Source organism: Capricornis sumatraensis, chromosome 11 (genome assembly GCF_032405125.1).
Source record: "Capricornis sumatraensis isolate serow.1 chromosome 11, serow.2, whole genome shotgun sequence".
Lineage (NCBI taxonomy): Eukaryota > Metazoa > Chordata > Mammalia > Artiodactyla > Bovidae > Capricornis > Capricornis sumatraensis.
In genome coordinates this window covers 63,867,329-63,886,425 of record NC_091079.1, presented here as the reverse complement: position 1 = coordinate 63,886,425, position 19,097 = coordinate 63,867,329, and the positions used below count along the sequence as shown (strand labels likewise).

Below are 19,097 nucleotides of genomic sequence, written 5' to 3'. Positions count from 1 at the left end.
AACAGAAAAAATTTGCAACATTAGTTTTGACCCTAAATTAGAGTTGGAAAAATTACATCTAGTCCTGCTAAAATCTGTACCATGTTCCATTTTCATCTTGACTTCCTTACATTTGAGAGAGCTTTCCTGCTTTGGGTGGTTTGATGAGACAATGACAAAGATTAGAGTACCTTATTATTTATTTTTCCTGACTCTTCTGCACTATCAACCAGAATTGCATTGAAAACAGGTTCAAACATATTTCAAGGAACATACTTATTTATATGATGAAATTTTTCCTTAAAGCCAACTTAAGCAGAATGGTTGATCTGTTCCAAGGAACATGGAAATCCATTTCTTGTGAAAATTTTGAAGAATATATGGAAGAACTGGGTGAGCCATATTTACTTGCATATCACAGCCAGTAAAAGTGGGAGCTTTGACAGCACAGAGCTTGCTCTGTGTGAACCTCTTCCTTCAGTTTTTCACATAGAAACAATAAATATTGATTTAGCACCTAGATACAGTTCTGTGCAAAATTAGTTGAAATTGACATAATCCCTGCTCTCACATAATTTACTCTTGATTTGCATAGATAAATACACATGCACCATATACTAAATAGTAAATGATTTCAATAAATAATTTAAAATAAAAAATCACATTTAAAAATTAATTAATTTTTAATTGGTGTATATATACTCCAACATAAAATTGGAGTATAATTTTTAATTGGAGTATAAACTTTGTGTTAGTTTCTGCTGTACAACAATGTGAATCAGCTATATGTACACACATATCCCCTCCATCTTCAGCCTCCCTCCCACCTCCCCTAACCCACGCCTCTAGGTCACCACAGAGCGCTGAGGTAAACTTCCTTTGCTATACAGCAGTTTCCCACTAGCTATCTATTTTACACATGGTAGTGTATATATTGGGCTTCCCAGGTGGTGCTGGTGGTACAGACCCTGAATGCCAATGCAGGAGATGCAAGAGACACGTTCAACCCTTGAGTCAGAAAGATCCCCTGGAGAAGGCATGGCAACCCACTCCATTTCTGCCTGGAAAATCCCATGGACAGAGGAGGAAATAGTCAGACGCGACGGAGAGATTGTAAATACGTCAATGCTACTCTCTCAATTTGTCCCACCCTCTTCTTCCTCACCTGTGTCCACAAGTCTGTTCATTATTATTTTGAAAAATGAACATTTTGCAAACATTTGCTCTGTGCCTTTTGAGGATCAATCTTGTGCTCCAGCTTCTGAAGACTGCTGGCATTCCTTAGCATGTGGCCATGGCGAGTCACTCTTTGCTCCTAGAGTCACATTTTTTCCTGGAGTCTAATATCCCTCTTCCTCTTCTTAAAAGGAAAATTTCTTGGACATTTCATGTGGACATTTGTGACTACATTTGGGGTCCACCTAGACAATCCAGGATACTCTCCCTATTTCAAGAGCCTTAAATTAGCTAAAACTGCAGAGTCCCCTTCAGCATATAAAGCAACATTCATAGGTTCTAGGGTCTGGGATGTGAGTATCTCTGGGGACCATTTTCCAACCTATCACATTTTGTCATCATGTTTCACAGTATGAATTCCATGAACATGGACATGTTACTGTGTCTCCCCAATGTGCCTCCTCTTAGAAATTTAACTTACGTATTGAAGTATATGTAATACTGTTTTTATAGAATACATTCTGTTATGTACTGCACAAAGTTCTATGTGAAGTCATGTTCACAACAGCACTATTTGTAATAACAAAAAAATGGAAACACAAAAATGGCCATCAATAGGGCATAAATAACTAAATATCAGAATGTACATACTATGAAATATTATGTAGCTATGACAAAAATGTATGCTTGTATGTACTGACATGGAAACTCTCCAAAACATACAGATATAGAGGAAAATCAAATTGAATAACAATCATTATAATAAAACATTTGTATTTTTTAAAATTCTATATATAGTGGTGATGGTTGCATAACATTGTTTAGGTACTTACTGACACTTAATTGTACTTAAATTGCACTTAAATGTGCTGCCATTTAAAATGGTTAAAATGATAAATTTTATGTTATATATATTTCACAACAGGAAAAATACATAATAGATAAAAACAAACCCTATACATGTGAACATAAAATAATGTAAGAGAATAAATAAAGATCTGGAAGAATTCATGCCAAAGGGTTTTGTCTCTATGTAAATGAGTGCATTTTTAAAATAAGGAGATGGTTCATATTTTTAAGCAAATTTTCAGAAGGGTCCATGAAACAATAGGATTAATAGCTACTAGACCAGAAAACATGACAGCTGTTAGATCAAAACTGGAGATAGATTTTTTTTTTCTGTAAAAAATACCCTATTTTAACATATAATGGTGGTGCTACTAGCTTAGACGTTTGAATGCAAGCAGAGTCAAATTTGTTTAACTCTAAAACCTCCTAATTAGCATATACAGCTAACGAGAGTCTTGGGAGACAACAACAGATTTAATCACTGTGTCCTTTTATCTGGTTTCCAGGAATAGGAAGAGCCAGCAGGAAACTTGGCTGTCTGGCAAAGCCCACTGTGACCATCATGACAAAAGAAGATCTGATCACTATAAAAACCAAAAGCATCTTTAAAAATAATGAAATCTCCTTTAAACTGGGAGAAGAATTTGAGGAAACCACACCAGGTGGCCATAAAACCAAGGTGAGGCCTTCAACATTTTCAGATAAATTTAATTATGAATGTTAATTTTGAAATCTTCCCAGGTAAATAAGCAATTATGGTGAACATATCTAAAGTGTGTTAGATAAACTTTTGGCTTAAGCCTTGGTCTGAGGAACTCAACTTTTAATATACATACAAATCTCATGGCATGTTGGTAAAAAAATGCCTACTTCCAGGTTCTATCACCAGAGGCTGTGGTATCTGGGACCAGAACTGAAAATGATGTTTTTAACAATTCTTACGCAAATATTGAACAGAAAACACTTTCAGAATCATTTTTAGACCTCAAAAACAAAAGGTCTGCCTTTCCATTTTGTAGCAGTTTTCCATACATGGATTTACAATGAATAAAAACATGTATTAGTTGGCATGCATGAGTGTGTATGTGTGTGCATGCTCAGTCAGGTCTGATTCTATGCAACTCTGTGGACTGTAGCCCACCAGGCTCCTCTGTTCATGGGATTCTCCAGGCAAGAATATTGGATTGGGTTGCCATTTCCTTCTTCAGGGATCTTCCCGACCCATAGATCAAATCCATCAAATCCAAGTCTCTTGTGTCTTTTGCATTGGCAGGCAGATTTTTTACCACTGTGCCACATGGAAAGCCCATTAGCAGGTAAAGGTGAGGTTATATCACAGTAACAAATTATCCACAAGCTCTCAGTGCTTACACAATTGGAGTTCTAACTCATAGTACATATTCAGTGTTATGATGGAGTTGGGGGAAGTTTCTTTGTGGAGGAGGAGGCTGGAGATGGGGGCATAAAGTATCTGCCCCTCTTAATTTCTCCAGGGACCAGGCTAAAGGAGATTCAACTAATCTGTAGCTGGACCATGTGAAGTTTGTGATCTCGGTCAACAACATTGGGAAAGAGACACCAGGCTTTTTATTGTCTACACCTGGAATTGACACACACTTTCACTCATGGGCTCAGACTTGAATGTACAATTTACCTACATTACACAATTTATTTATATTTTATGTTTATTGTCTGTTCCCCCAGTCTAGGATGTAAGCTCTTCCAAGAAAGGATGTCTTGTCTGTTCTGTTTCACAGAACCTAGTGATGTTACATAATATTAATATTTGCTCAATAAATATTTATCATTTGAGTGAAAGCACTCAATAGAAGATAGTTAAACAACATGGAGAGTGAAGTCCTAATAAAAGGAACTGAATACCACATTATCAGATTGCTGTTAAATAATATGAGACTTCACATTCCTGTATAATTTCAAATGGAAGAATTTTGACCAAAAATGTTTAATAAAGATGTCTATAATAAATTAAAAAACTACTAGAACAAAAAGACTGGAAAGTATAGAAGTGCAGAAAGGAAATTTGGTAACTATCATTATCTCTATCACAGGACAGACTGTAAATAATTTTTGTAGAAAACCCAGCTCAGTGGATGCATAAACTCTGAGATGTAAGCCTTTCCAATAGCCATGTATGGCTGTGATAGTCAGACCATAAAGAAAGCTGGGTGTCAAAGAATGGATGCTTTTGAACTGTGGTCTTGGAAAAGACTCTTGAGAGTGTCTTGGACAGCAAGGAAATCAAATCAGTCAATCCTAAAGGAAATCAGTCCTGAATATTCACTGGAAGGACTGATACTGAAGCCGAAGCACCAATACTTTGGCCACCTGATACGAAGAACTGACTCACTGGAAAAGACCCTGATGCTGGCAAAGATTGAAGGCAGGAGGAGAAGGGGATGACAGAGGATAAGATGGTTGGATGGCATCACCGACTCAATGGACATGAGTTTGAGCAAGCTCTGGGAGTTCGTGATGGACAGGGAAGGCTGGCATGCTGCAAGCTATCCATGGGTCACAAAGAGTTGGACACAACTGATCAACTGAATTGAACTGCAATAGAGTTTAAACAGAGTTATCTCTAAACTTTGAGGAGCAGGCTGCAAACCCTGGCTCAGGATTGTGTGGGTGTAAATCCCACCTCTGCCACCAATCAATCAATCAACTGTGTGACTATGAGCAAGTCAGAGACTCATGGTGACTCAGTCATTTCATTTGCAAAAGGGGATAATTATAGAGTGTGTGTGCACTCAGTCATGCCCAACTCTTTGTGACCTAATGGACTATAGCCCTCCAGGTTCCTCTGTCCATGAGATTATCTCGGCAAGAATACTGGAGTGAGTTGTCATTTGCTTCTCTAGGGGATCTTCCCAACTCAGGAATAGAACCCACACCTCCTGTGCCTCCTGCATTGGCAGGTGGATTCTTTATCACTGAGCCACTTGGGAAGCCCAATAATTATAGTACTTATGTCATAAGGTTGCTGTGAGAATTACATGAATATGTTAATACTCTTGAAGAGTGCCTCACACACAATAAATAGTGCTACAAAGTGCCAGCTACTGTTGTTGTTATGATTATTATCATTTCTATTTCTTATTTATTTTACTATTATTATTGCTTTATTCTCTATTGCCATTTTATTGTAAAGCATACAACTCAGGAACCACAAAAGGGAAGAAATGCATAAGACAAGGTATGTGGGAAATGGTTTGAAGTTTCCATACCCCTCCAGGTACACAACCTTCCCAGCACACTAATATGTTTATCAGGGCTTCCCTTGTGGATCAGTGGATCAGTGGTAAAGAATCCACCCGCTATTGTAGGAAACAAGAGTTCAATCCCTGGTCCAGGAAGATCCCACATGCTGAGGAGCAACTAAGCCTGTGCTCCACAATTATTGTACCTGTGCTCTAGAGCCCAGCAACCACAACTACTGAGCCCACACACTCTACAGCGTGTGTTCCACAACAAGAGAAACCACCACAGTGAGAAGCCCTCACATCGCAACTAGAGAGTAACCCCTGCTTGTTGCAACTAAAGAAAAGCCTGAGCAAAGCAGTGAAGACCCAGCACAGCCCAAAATAAAGAAGTAAATAAATAAACTTATTTTTAAAAATAATAGGTTCATCAACTGGAAGCTCTCCAAATGCCATCATTTTTCACTGTAATACATGCCACACCATTTTATATTCCCACAACACTATAATTATTTTCGTATTGTTGGAGTAAGAAGAGGAAATGGGATCTTACATTGGGAGTTTGAATTAGCTTCACATATGTTTTTAAAGTTGAAACTCACTTGTGATTCTTTACACAATAAGATAATACTTGGCCTGTACAATAAATATATTTTGTAAAAACTTTACTTACTCCTGAAGGTAAAATTTAGTTTTTACTCTTTTAAAACCTTTTTCCCCAGAAGAATCAGCCAACAAATTTACTGTTGATGAAGTCTCAAAATAAATGGAACTGTAAACACCATTCTAAAACTACCTGAGAATATCACAACAGCTGAAAAGAATTTGTCTCCTGATAAAATTTTAGAGTTCATATGTCACAGTCTGAGCTGAATTTGGTCTTGTCTGTTTTTTAGAGTACGGTAATCTTAGATGATGGCTCCTTGATTCAGGTTCAGGACTGGGATGGCAAAGAGATCACCATAAGAAGGAAGCTGGTGGATGAGAAACTGGTGGTGGTGAGTGAACTGTTTCTCATTTTTCCTATCTAACACCTATATATGGGCTTCCCAGGTGGCTCAGTGGGTAAAAAATCCACCATGCAATGCAAGAGATGCAGGATATGCAGGTTCGGTCCCTGGGTCGAGAAGACTGCCTGCATGAGGACGTGGAAACCCACACCAGTATTCTTGCCCGGAGAATCCCAAGGACAGAGGAGCCTGATGGATGACAGTCCATAGAGTCTCCAAGAGTTGGACATGACTGAAGCGATTGAGCATGCATGTAATAACTGTATATAAAATCACTCAGCTTGTTCTAAAACAATAGGAGTGAATGTAATTTTTCTATTTTCTCTTGCTTTATAAGAATGGGATGGGGGATATTGGCAGATAAATATATGATCATAAAGATTAGAAAATGTGCAAGGATTGAGAAACTAAAAACCTAGAGAGAATTTTAAAAATTGTCTTGCCTAATTTTTGGATTGGTGTGGAAGCCAAAACAAGCATACATTTGTGCAAGAAAGATTTCGGCAGGGATTGAGAGTTTTTGCTGATCCTTTGCTCCACATCAGGGGGAATTTCTGAGTTTTCCAGATAACACCAAGCGAAAGCATGAAAAGGAAATTAAACTAGAGGGACAAAGCTTAAGTGCTGTCTGTTTGATGTCTAGATCAATTGACACAGGGAAAAACTCACACTTAACGGCCACCATGGCCCCATGTTTTCATGTATTGTTTAGCCAATCTTCACAATACTCCTGTGAAATAAGATTATTTAATCCATTTAATGGGTGCGGAAATTGAGAATCAGACACTGACTTACCTGAGGATATTTGGCTGTGAAAATGTGGTGGTGCTGGGGTTAAAATTCAGGTTGGCTTAATTCCAACGTCTACATTTTTTTAGTCTATCCTGCTCCTCTCAGGATGGCTTCCCCAGTCATCTTTCTTGTTTGTACAGAATGGAGGGAAGCGTGTTCATGATTGTCCTCTTCTCAAACTCTATCTCCACTAAAATGAATAAAATGTTAGTTCTGGACACAGTATAAAATAGTTCTTTCTAAGGAAACATAAAAAAAATCTATCCTCATTTCTTAATGTAAGGATATTTTTTTTCAACAATGGAATATATTCCCTTATAAAGTAGGAAGTGGAAGACTAAGGATAATTTATTTTATTGCTTTCTATAAAGACCTTAATCACTAACCAGATAGGTTTTATAGTTCATTTAAAAAAATATTAGATTCAGAATCTGAAGACATGCATTTCCATCTCTGTGTTCACTTCTTATTTGACTTTGGAAAAGTCATTCATCTCCTCCAAGATTCAGTTTTCTTGCCTTCAAAACGTAGGAAAAAAATTTTGGATAGAATTAAATACCGTCATGTGTATATCAGTGCTCTGAAAATCATGAAATACTGTACTGATATATATAATTATTTGAAAAATATAGAGTATCTATAAAAATGCTTCAATGTAGGCATTTAAAAATGTTCATAGAAACAAACTTCAAGTTCATATGAATAAGCTTTTTCTGTATAAATGCCTGTATATGTATATACACATATATTTACACATTGTATCATATATATCATATATAATATGTGATTTAATATGTATGTATATATATGTACAAAAAAGATCTTCATGACCCAGATAATCATGATGATGTGATCACTAATCTAGAGCCAGACATCTTGGAATGTGAAGTCAAGTGGGCCTTAGAAAGCATCACTATGAACAAAGCTAGTGGAAGAGATGGAATTCCAGTTAAGCTATTTCAAATCCTGAAAGATGATGCTGTAAAAGTGCTGCAGTCAATATGCCAGCAAGTTTGGAAAACTCAGCAGTGGCCACAGGACAGGAAAAGGTCCGTTTTCATTCCAATTCCAAAGAAAGGCAATGCCAAAGAATGCTCAAACTACCACACAATTGCACTCATCTCACATGCTAGTAAAGTAATGCTCAAAATTCTCCAAGCCAGGCTTCAGCAATACGTGAACCGTGAACTCCCTGATGTTCAAGCTGGTTTTAGAAAAGGCAGAGGAAGCGGAGATCAAATTGCCAACATCTGCTGGATCATGGAGAAAGCAAGAGAATTCCAAAAAAACATGTCTTTCTGCTTTATTGACTATGCCAAAGCCTTTGATTGTGTGGATCACAATAAACTGTGGAAAATTGTTCAAGAGATGGAAATACCAGACCACCTGACCTGCCTCTTGAGAAATCTGTATGCAGGTCAGGAAGCAACAGTTAGAATTGGACATGGAACAACAGACTGATTCCAAATAAAAAAAGGAGTATGTCAAGGCTATATATTGTCACCCTGCTTATTTAACTTCTATGCAGAGTACATCATGAGAAACGCTGGACTGGAAGAAACACAAGCTGGAATCAGGATTGCCAGGAGAAATATCAAAAACCTCAGATATGCAGATGACACCACCCTTATGGCAGAAAGTGAAGAGGAACTCAAAAGCCTCTTGATGAAAGTGAAAGTGGAGAGGGAAAAAGTTGGCTTGAAGCTCGACTTTCAGAAAACGAAGATCATGGCATCCGGTCCCATCACTTCATGGGAAATAGATGGGGAAACAGTGGAAACAGTGTTCAGACTTTATTTTTTTTGGCTCCAAAATCACTGCAGATGGTGACTGCAGCCATGAAATTAAAAGGCGCTTACTCCTTGGAAGAAAAGTTATGAGCAACCTAGATAGCATATTGAAAAGCAGAGACATTACTTTGCCGACTAAGGTCCGTCTAGTCAAGACTATGGTTTTTCCTGTGGTCATGTATGTATGTGAGAGTTGGACTGTGAAGAAGGCTGAGCGCCGAAGAATTGATGCTTTTGAACTGTGGTGTCAGAGAAGACTCTTGAGAGTCCCTTGGACTGCAAGGAGATCCAACCAGTCCATTCTGAAGGAGATCAGCCCTGGGATTTCTTTGGAGGGAATGATGCTAAAGCTGAAACTCCAGTACTTTGGCCACCTCATGTGAAGAGTTGACTCATTGGAAAAGACTCTGATGCTGGGAGAGATTGGGGGCAGGAGGAGAAGGGGATGACCCAGGATGAGATGGCTGAATGACATCACTGACTCGATGGACATGAGTCTGAGTGAACTCCGGGAGATGGTGATGGACAGGGAGGCCTGGCTTGCTGCGATTCGTGGGGTCGCAAAGAATCGGACACGACTGAGCGACTGAACTGAACTGAACTGAACTGATATATATATACTCTTTAAGTAGAATATTACTTTATCACAAGTGAAATATTCTGTTTTATTAGTGCCAAATCTTATATATGTATACATGGCAAAATCACTCAGAAAATAGTTTTGATTTATAGTTGTCTATAGATTTCTTTTCCATATTATTAAGGAATGTATGTATGCATAGCAATTAGTTTGCCTTTTTCTAAATGTCAGTTTCACCAGCAGTACTGAAATATCTTATCCTTTGTTTGTCTTCAAGGAAAGTGTGGTGAACAATGTTACCTGCACACGAACATATGAGAGAGTACAAACAGACCCAGTCTCAAACTCTTAGGCACTCTCAAACTGTGATCCAAACTGCCAAGGCTGTTTAAATAAAAATATTATGACAGCTAATATGAGAGAAGCTTTGCAAAAATGCCAATAGCTTTGGGGCCGTGTTGAATACGCCTGTACCATAGAGTACTTTTCATACTATTCATGGGATTCTCAAAGCAAGAATACTCAAGTGGTTTGCCATTCCCTTCTCCAGTGGACCACGTTTTGTCATGACCCGTCCGTCTTAGGTGACCCTACCCAACATGGCTCATAGTTTCATTGAGTTAGACAGGGCTGTGGTCCATGTGATCAGTTTGATTAGTTTTCTGTAATTGTGGTTTTCATTCTGTCCTGCTCTCTGATGGATTAGGATAAGAGGCTTATGGAAGTTTCCTGATGGGAGAGACTGAAAGTGAGGGAAACTGGGTCTTGTTCTGATGGGCTGGGGCATGCTCTGTTCAGTTCAGTTCAGTTCAGTTGCTCAGTCGTGTCCAACTCTTTGTGACCCCAAGAATCGCAGCACACCTGGCCTCCCTGTCCATCACCATCTCCCGGAGTTCACTTAGACTCACGTCCATCGAGTCAGTGATGTCATTCAGCCATCTCATCCTGGGTCATCCCCTTCTCCTCCTGCCCCCAATCTCTCCCATCATCAGAGTCTTTTCCAATGAGTCAACTCTTCGCATGAGGTGGCCAAAGTACTGGAGTTTCAGCTTTAGCATCATTCCCTCCAAAGAAATCCCAGGGCTGATCTCCTTCAGAATGGACTGGTTGGATCTCCTTGCAGTCCAAGGGACTCTCAAGAGTCTTCTCCAACACCACAGTTCAAAAGCATCAATTCTTCGGAGCTCAGCCTTCTTCACAGTCCAACTCTCACATCCATACATGACCACAGGAAAAACCATAGTCTTGACTAGACGGACCTTAGTCGGCAAAGTAATGTCTCTGCTTTTCAATATGCTATTTAGGTTGGTCATAACTTTCCTTCCAAGGAGTAAGCGCCTTTTAATTTCATGGCTGCAGTCACCATCTGCAGTGATTTTGGAGCCCCCCCAAATAAAGTCTGAACACTGTTTCCACTGTTTCCCCATCTATTTCCCATGAAGTGATGGGACCGGATGCCATGATCTTTGTTTTCTGAATGTTGAGCTTTAAGCCAACTTTCTCACTCTCCTCTTTCACTTTCATCAAGAGGCTTTTTAGTTCCTCTTCACTTTCTGCCATAAGGGTGGTGTCATCTGCATATCTGAGGTTATTGATATTTCTCCTGGCAATCCTGATTCCAGCTTGTGTTTCTTCCAGTCCAGCGTTTCTCATGATGTACTCTGCATAGAAGTTAAATAAGTAGGGTGACAATATACAGTCTTGCATAGAGGTTAAATAAGCAGAGTGACAATATATAGCCTTGACATACTCCTTTCCCTATTTGGAACCAGTCTGTTTTTCCATGTCCAGTTCTAACTGTTGCTTCCTGACCTGCATACAGATTTCTCAAGAGGCAGGTCAGGTGGTCTGGTATTCCCATCTCTTGAACAATTTTCCACAGTTTATTGTGATCCACATAGTCAAAGGCTTTGGCATAGTCAATAAAGCAGAAAGAGATGTTTTACTAGAACTCTCTTGCTTTTTCCATGATCCAGCGGATGTTGGCAATTTGATCTCTGCTTCCTCTGCCTTTTCTAAAACCAGCTTGAACATCAGGGAGTTCACGGTTCACGTATTGCTGAAGCCTGGCTTGGAGAATTTGAGCATTACTTTACTAGCATGTGAGATAAGTGCAATTGTGCGGTAGTTTGAGCATTCTTTGGCATTGCCTTTCTTTGGAATTGGAATGAAAATGGACCTTTTCCAGTCCTGTGGCCACTGCTGAGTTTTCCAAACTTGCTAGCATATTGAGTGCAGCACTTTTACAGCATCATCTTTCAGGATTTGAAATAGCTTAACTGGAATTCCATCTCTTCCACTAGCTTTGTTTGTAGTGATGCTTTCTAAGGCCCACTTGACTTCACATTCCAGGATGTCTGGCTCTAGATGAGTGATCTCACCATCGTGATTATCTGGGTCGGTAAGATCTTTTTTGTACAGTTCTTCCGTGTATTCTTGCCACCTCTTCTTAATATCTTCTGCTTCTGTTAGGTCCAGACCATTTCTGTCCTTTATCGAGACTATCTTTGCATGAAATGTTCCCTTGGTATCTCTAATTTTCTTGAAGAGATCTCTAGTCTTTCCCATTCTGTTCTTTTCCTCTATTTCTTTGCATTGATCGCTGAAGAAGGCTTTCATATCTCTTCTTGCTATTCTTTGGAACTCTGCATTCAGATGCTTATATCTTTCCTTTTCTCCTTTGTTTTTCACTTCTCTTCTTTTCACAGCTATTTGTAAGGCCTCCCCAGACAGCCATTTGCTTTTTTGCATTTCTTTTCCATGGGGATGGTCTTGATCCCTGTCTCCTGTACAATGTCATGAACCTCATTCCATAGTTCATCAGGCACTCTATCTATCAGATCTAGGCCCTTAAATCTATTTCTCACTTCCACTGTATAATCATAAGGGCCATGCTCAGGAAATCTTTAATCCAATTTTCTGTCAATGGGCAGGGCTGTGTTCCCTCCCTGTTGTTTGACCTGAGACCAAACTATGGTGGAGGTGATGAAGATAAATGTGACCTCCTTCACAAGGCCCCGTGCACACACTGCTGCATTCAGTGCCCCCGATCCTGCAGCAAGCCACCGCCAACCCACATCTCCATTGGGGACTCTTGGATACTCACAGGCAAGTCTGGGTTAGTCTCTTGTTGGGTCACTGCTCCTTTCTCCTGGGTTCTGATAAGCACAAGGTTCTGTTTGACAGAAAAAAAGGTTTTGTTTAAAGAAAGCTGAGCACCAAAGAATCGAAGCTTTTGAACTATAGTGTTGGAGAAGACTCTCAAGAATCCCTTGGACTGCAAGGAAATCAAACCAGTCCACCCTAAAGGAAATCAGTCCTGAATATTCATTGGAAGGACTGATGCTGAAGCTGAAACTCCAATACTTTGGCCACCTGATTTGAAGAACTGACTCCTTGGAAAAGACCCTGATGCTGGGAAAGATTGAAGGCAGGAGGAGAAGGCGATGACAGAGGATGAGAAGGTTGGATGGCATCACTGACTTGATGGACATGAGTTTGAGCAAGCTCTGGGAGTTAGTGATGGACAGGGAAGTCTGGCGTGCTGCAGTCCATCAAGTCTCAAAGAGACAGACATGCCTGGGAGACTGCACTAAACTGATAGAGTACTTTGGCACTGGCTGCTATGAGAAACTGCAATGATACATCCTATTTAAGTCAGAGTTGCTACAATATATTTGAGGAGATGGATTCCTGTTAACTTTTCTCTTGTGGGCGTATTGTGTCCATCTTTTAATTTCAACATGAACATGAACTCCACAATATTGGGAAAATAATACAAATTTTAAAGAAATTAACCGGTATAGAGAATTACTCACAGGTTATATCTCAGCTGTATGTGAGAAGGTTTGGAAGGAGAGCAATAACTGTACATCTAAGTTATCACTGAAAACCAACACAACGGAAAATATATTCCGTTTTATTTGCATCAAATGTGGACTCATCACTTTATCTTGTAGGTCAGATCAGCAAACAGATCCAGACTGGCAAACTGTACATGTCAATATCACCCCAATGGTTTCAGGAAGAACTGGAACTGGAATCCATGTTTCCTAATTATTTACCCACAGTCATAACAAAAGGAATATAGGTAGAAACAGGTTCACAGTATATAGCATGAATCAAATATAACACTATATCAAACTAGGGAACATATAAGCTTTTCTTCATCTTAAAACATGTGCTGGGGTGCTACAACTTTGTCCAGGTGAGAACATGGAGTTTGACCATTTGAACTCATGGCATGTCATTGCTTATTTGCCTGCCTTGGTCTATAAGGGGTCTTGGCGCTCCAGAGAAGTGAGAGGAGTGCTTGCTTTGGGCATATTGGAACAATGCAGAAGACAATGGAAGACATAGAAAAACATCCTCTGGACTTCTTGGAGTCGACAGAGGAAAGAGTCTAGGCAGAGGCTGAAGGACCTGATGTAGGCTGTGGATGTGGGCAGCTCTGTGGTGGAGCCCAGGTAACAGCTTGCTGCATCGAGACAGGAAAGACCCTTCTCCCCCATTGGAAATGAACCCAGCACCGCTTTGACACCACAGGGGTCAGTGGCTGTGGGACCTTCCCTATCAGTGCTTCTGTCTTTGGTATGAGGGGTTCTTGACTGCATTGGTAGGGGGTAGTCTTGTGGGCAGTAGGAGCCAGTGCAGGAAGCCTTGTGCTAAAGGGATAGGTATCCTGTTCCAGCAGAACACAGGGCCCCCCGATGACTCCTGGGCATTTGAATATTGATGTTAATATAATTTCATCAACAATCTGATCAAGTCTAGAGACTTTAGAGTATTCCAAAACATACATTCACAAATACAACTGCAGCAAGCAAACGTTTTCCAAGAGGGGGAGTGAACAGTTTATCTTGTTCTCACCCCTTCACCTGACTGAAAATTATTAAAATAAAGGGTCACTCACTCTGGCTGATGGATGTGGAATATCCCTCAGGTATCCATTTAAAATTGGCAATCCATCTATAACCAAATCCATCAAGACTACCACTGCTTTAAAGTGATGCTGTAATTCAGGATTCACTGTACATTCAATATGTACCAGGCGCCGTGTGAGAACTGGTGATGGAAGGAGAGCTAAGTTGTGTTCACTGTCCTGGATTGACTCTTAAGAGAAGGGATCTGTTGGAAAGTACCACATCAGTATGCTAATATCAAGGTATCTATAAATACAGACAAGACCCAACATATGACAGTTCCAAGCAAGATTTTTCACCTTTGCACTGGTGCAAATGAGATATGTATTCAGTAGAAACTGTACTTCAAATTTTGAATTTTGATCTGTTTCCCCAGTCTGGTGGTGGTGGTCTAGTCACTAAGCCATGTCTGACTCTTGTGATCCCATAGACTATAGCCTGCCAGGCTCCTCTGTCCATGGAATTTTCCAGGCAAGAATACTGGAGTAGGTTGCCATTTCCTGCTCCAGTATTCTTGCCATATATTTCCTAAAAAATATACATATACTTATAAAATTATAAAATATATAAAAGTTATATATAATTATAAAATGGGCTTCATGTTAGATGATTTTGCCTGTCTGTAGGAGAAGGCAATGGCACCCCACTGCAATACTCTTGCCTGGAAAAATCCCATGGGCGGAGGACCCTGGTAGGCTGCAGTCCATGGGGTTGCGAAGAGTCAGACACGACTGAGTGACTTCACTTTCACTTTTCACTTTCATGCATTGGAGAAGGAAATGGCAACCCACTCCAGTGCTCTTGCCTGGAGAATCCCAGGAACAGCAGAGCATGGTGGGCTGCCATCTATGGGGTCACACAGAGTCGGACACAACTGAAGCGACTTAGCAGCAGCAGCAGCAGCAAGCTAATATAAGTGTTCTGAGCACCTTTAAGGTAGGTTAGGCTAAGCTATGATGTTTGGTAGGGTAAATGTTTTCAACGCATGTTTTGACATGATGTTTTTGACTTACAATGAGTTTATCAGCGTGTAACCCCATTGTGAGTCAAGGAAGATCTGCAGCAGATTTTAAAACAAATGTTTCCACCTGGAAAGGAAGGCCTAATACCACTTTCTTGGTGAATAACTGTCTAGCTCAGGAGGAAAGAATATTAACAATCAGGGTGGCAGGAGCAGCAAGGATGAGGACAGCATTCGTGGCAGCAGGAGAACAGGTGGACCCTGTGTCCTCCTTCCCATCTATCCTAGGGACTCAGCCTTCTGGGCTGCAGCCTCGGTGTGGACTGCACCAACACAGTTCAAGTCAATGATCATTATTCAGGATACTTAGGGAACATGGAGGTATTCCTAGAAAGACATGAGCTGACCTGTATTTCCTAAGCTGGGAAAGTTTTTGACTTCCCTGGTGGTCCAGTGGCTAAGACTCCCTGGTCCTAATGCAGGGAGTTCAATTACTGGTCGGGGAACTATTACTAGATGCCACATGCCCAATGCTGCATCTACCACAACAAAGGTTGAAGATTCCATATGCTTCAACTAAGATCTGACATAGCCAAAAAATAAATATTAAAAATGTTTAAAGTATTTTTTTTAATTATATTCTTTGGTTCAGATTTGGTCAAAATATTACTAGAATAGAAATCAGAATACCACTGACTACAGAAAGGAAGGATATTTGGGTTTTATTAAACAGTAGAATTAAAAATGCTGAGCATTTTCTTTCTGGTAAACACATTTGGAAAAATGATGTTCCTTTTGAGTAATTCAGTAATTTGAGATGGAAAATAAAATAATAATATTAATAGCAGACTGTTTTTTGAGTAGTTATTAAGGGCCGGACACTGTGTTTACCACTGTTTGTGCAAACTTCATCTTCTTTCTCTTCTGTACAATATTAACAAAGGTATAAACTAAAACCCAGTGAGGTTAATTTTTTTGCTTGAAGTTCCTCAGTTCATCAATACCATGGTTAAAGTTCATAGCAAGGTCTCTGTGACTCCAAGTCTATATTCTTTAACCCTGATGCCAGAATGCCTCTCCCAGAAATCAAGATTAGAGTTTCTTTGAGAGTCTTTCTATGTAATAATAATACAAATAAATGCATAGTTAAAACCATTTATCTGAACATGTAAAGCCTGAGAAACCTGCCCTACCTAAACTCTCATGCCCTCAGCTGTTCAGAAAGATTACCTGAAGATTTAAGAAGCAAAAGCAGCCAAACAATGACTAATCTATCCTTGTATGATACAGATTTGTCAGGAAATCCTTGCTCAGTGTACAAACAAAAGGAATAAAATCTAAGATTCGGGGACTGGAGGAGCTGACTAAGAGAAACAGAAAGTCAGGTAAGCTTTAGCTTAGCATTTGTAGATAAGAAGTATGTATAAGAATCAGTGGAAGACTACAGTTGCATGCTATGAATCTGGGAAATTTTTACCTTGACACAGATTCCCTGGTGGCTCAGATGGTAAAGAGACTACCTGCAATGCAGGAGACCCAGATTCAATCCTTGGGTCGGGAAGATCCCCTGGAGAAGGAAATGGCAACCCACTCCAGTATTCTTGCCTGGGAAATCCCATGGACAGAAGAGCCTGGAGGGCTACAGCCCATAGGGTCACAAAGAGTCGGACATGACTGAGCGACTTCACTTTCACTTTCTTTCAGTGTGGAGAAGACACGGAAAGATGCTGTTAGTACGAGACAGGGCTCTGAGGCTCATAAAATAGAATTTCTCATTCAAGAGGTTGGAGAACTGAGGTACCCTTGAGGATGAAGGTGCAAGGTCTTGTCTGTGGTTGTCCAAGTTCTGACTGCTCTCTGGTGTCTAGTGCAGATTTGTTCTTGGAAATTGCTAAAGACCATTTGGAATCCTATAGACAAAATGAAAGGAAAACTAAAGCCACTAGTCTAAACTTACTTTGAGCAGAATTGTTGATGAGCTTTGACATTTAACAAAATGAATATACTGAATCCAGTCTAGCACCAGATACATACATGACTCTAGCTGACAGAAAGAGGCTCATTTAAGCCTTATGGCAAAGAATTATACCTGCCTTATTTTGTGATCTGAGCACTTCTTTGCATACGCTGCAAAACTTATTGACCTGATTTTGGTCACAGGCAGTTTTCAACATCTTTTTTTTTCTATTAATTGATAGTTTTGCCAAATAAATTGTATGCAGAGCCTTAATGTATAAAACAGATCAATGCAGAACTCCTCTGTTTGTGTAGGAGGTCCCAAAATCCCATGCATGATCCCATCGGCTTTTCCCATGTTCTAGCAAGGTTCTAGAGCAGGAGTCTCCGATACCCAGCAGAGGACCGGTACTGGTCTCAGCCTGTTAGGAACAACAGGACGTATACAACAGGAGGTGAGGAGGGGGCAAGAGAGCAAAGTTTCCCCTGCCTCTCCTCGCTGTTCCCCATTGCTCACACTGGTATTAGCACCTGAACCGACCTTTCCCACCCCTGCACCCCACCTCCGCCGCCCACCTGTGGAAAAATTATCTTCCATGAAACTGGTCCCTGGTGCCAACGATGCCGGGGAGTGGTGTTCTATAGAACACCTTTTACTCACTTCCCGTCTGCTGAGAGCCACCTTCATGAGAGACCGGTGGGGCTGAGACCCAGATTTCTGAGAAGGAGACTCCATATGAGTGGGCCTGGTTCCTCTGCTGGGATGCCATGGTTCTGAGAGAGTTAGAAAACTGAACTGAAATCAGATGCAGCTACTGCAACCTACTGCTGCTGGCAGTCTGAAGTATAGCTGGGCCATGCTGGCAGGAACAAAACATATGACATTTGAGTAAAGCTCGGAGCGAGTTCCCGGGTGGCACTAGGGTAAAGAATCCACCTGCCAATTTAAGAGATGTAAGAGATGTAGTTTCAGTCCCTGGGTTGGGAACAGCCCCTAGAAGAGCACGTAGAAACCCACTCCAGTATTCTTGCCAGGATAAGCCCATAGACAGAGGAGCCTGGTGGGCTACAGTCCATAGAGTCTCAAAGAGTCAGACATGACTGAAGCGACGTGGCACATGAGGGAGTTAGGGAATGAGCCTGTCATTTAGGCAGATCAGTCAGGAAGTTGAAACAATAATCCAGGTATGTTGATGATGTGACTTGCAATAGAGATGGCAGTGGGGATAGCAAGAGGTCATGGAATTTGGAATACAGTTCTAAATTAGAGTTAACAGAATTTACAGATAGATTGAATTTGAAAGAGTGCTAAGCATGATTTAAAACCTTTTGGTCTTAGATTTTAGAGAGATGTGTTATTAAGTAACTTTGCCTCTAAGCTATGCCATATAATGTCTGATTTCATAAATTCACTGGGAAACTAAACAGGACATGAAAATGAGCTAAACTGATTGCCCAAAGTGGCTAATTTACTTAGAAAATACTAGAGAGTTGCTTCCTGGCCATGATCCAGTAGTAGGGGTCAAATTTACTTCCCACCTGAAATAACAGTTTCATTCTATGAAACACTGGTTTGTAAGACACAGGACTTGAGAAAAATTAGAACAGGAATCCCTGAGAGAAGGGAAACAAATGAGATAAGCTCATTCACTAACCCAGTCTCTTCATATACTCAGGGGATGCCAGGACCAGTTTGGCAGTGTGCCTTCTACTCTGAAGTCTGAGTCCTAGCATATGGGAGGCTTCCTCCAAGCTATTGAAGTCTAAAACCCTATTCCTCTTCGTTTGCTCCTGCAACCCATAGTGTGAGTAGCTGAATTCTTCTGCTTACTCTCTCTGTTATCTCTGTGACATTTTTAGTTCT

At 40.3% G+C, this 19,097-nt stretch overlaps 1 protein-coding gene across 1 annotated transcript; it reads left to right on the top strand.

Annotated features, from left to right (window-relative positions):
• The first annotated feature begins 299 nt into the window (after nt 1–299).
• Nucleotides 300–9,746, top strand: FABP12 (fatty acid binding protein 12). The gene is made up of 4 exons (XM_068983858.1): nt 300–372; nt 2,511–2,683; nt 6,119–6,220; nt 9,672–9,746. The coding sequence occupies exons 1-4, from the start codon at nt 300–302 to the stop codon at nt 9,744–9,746; spliced, it is 423 nt and encodes a 140-aa protein (XP_068839959.1).
• The last annotated feature ends 9,351 nt before the right edge of the window (nt 9,747–19,097 follow it).

Coding starts and splice junctions, on each gene's coding strand:
- FABP12 (XM_068983858.1), top strand. CDS start 300: ATGGTTGATCTGTTCCAAGGAACATGGAAATCCATTTCTTGTGAAAAT. Junction 373..2,510: donor AGAATATATGGAAGAACTGG/GTGAGCCATATT, acceptor TCTGGTTTCCAG/GAATAGGAAGAGCCAGCAGG. Junction 2,684..6,118: donor CAGGTGGCCATAAAACCAAG/GTGAGGCCTTCA, acceptor TCTGTTTTTTAG/AGTACGGTAATCTTAGATGA.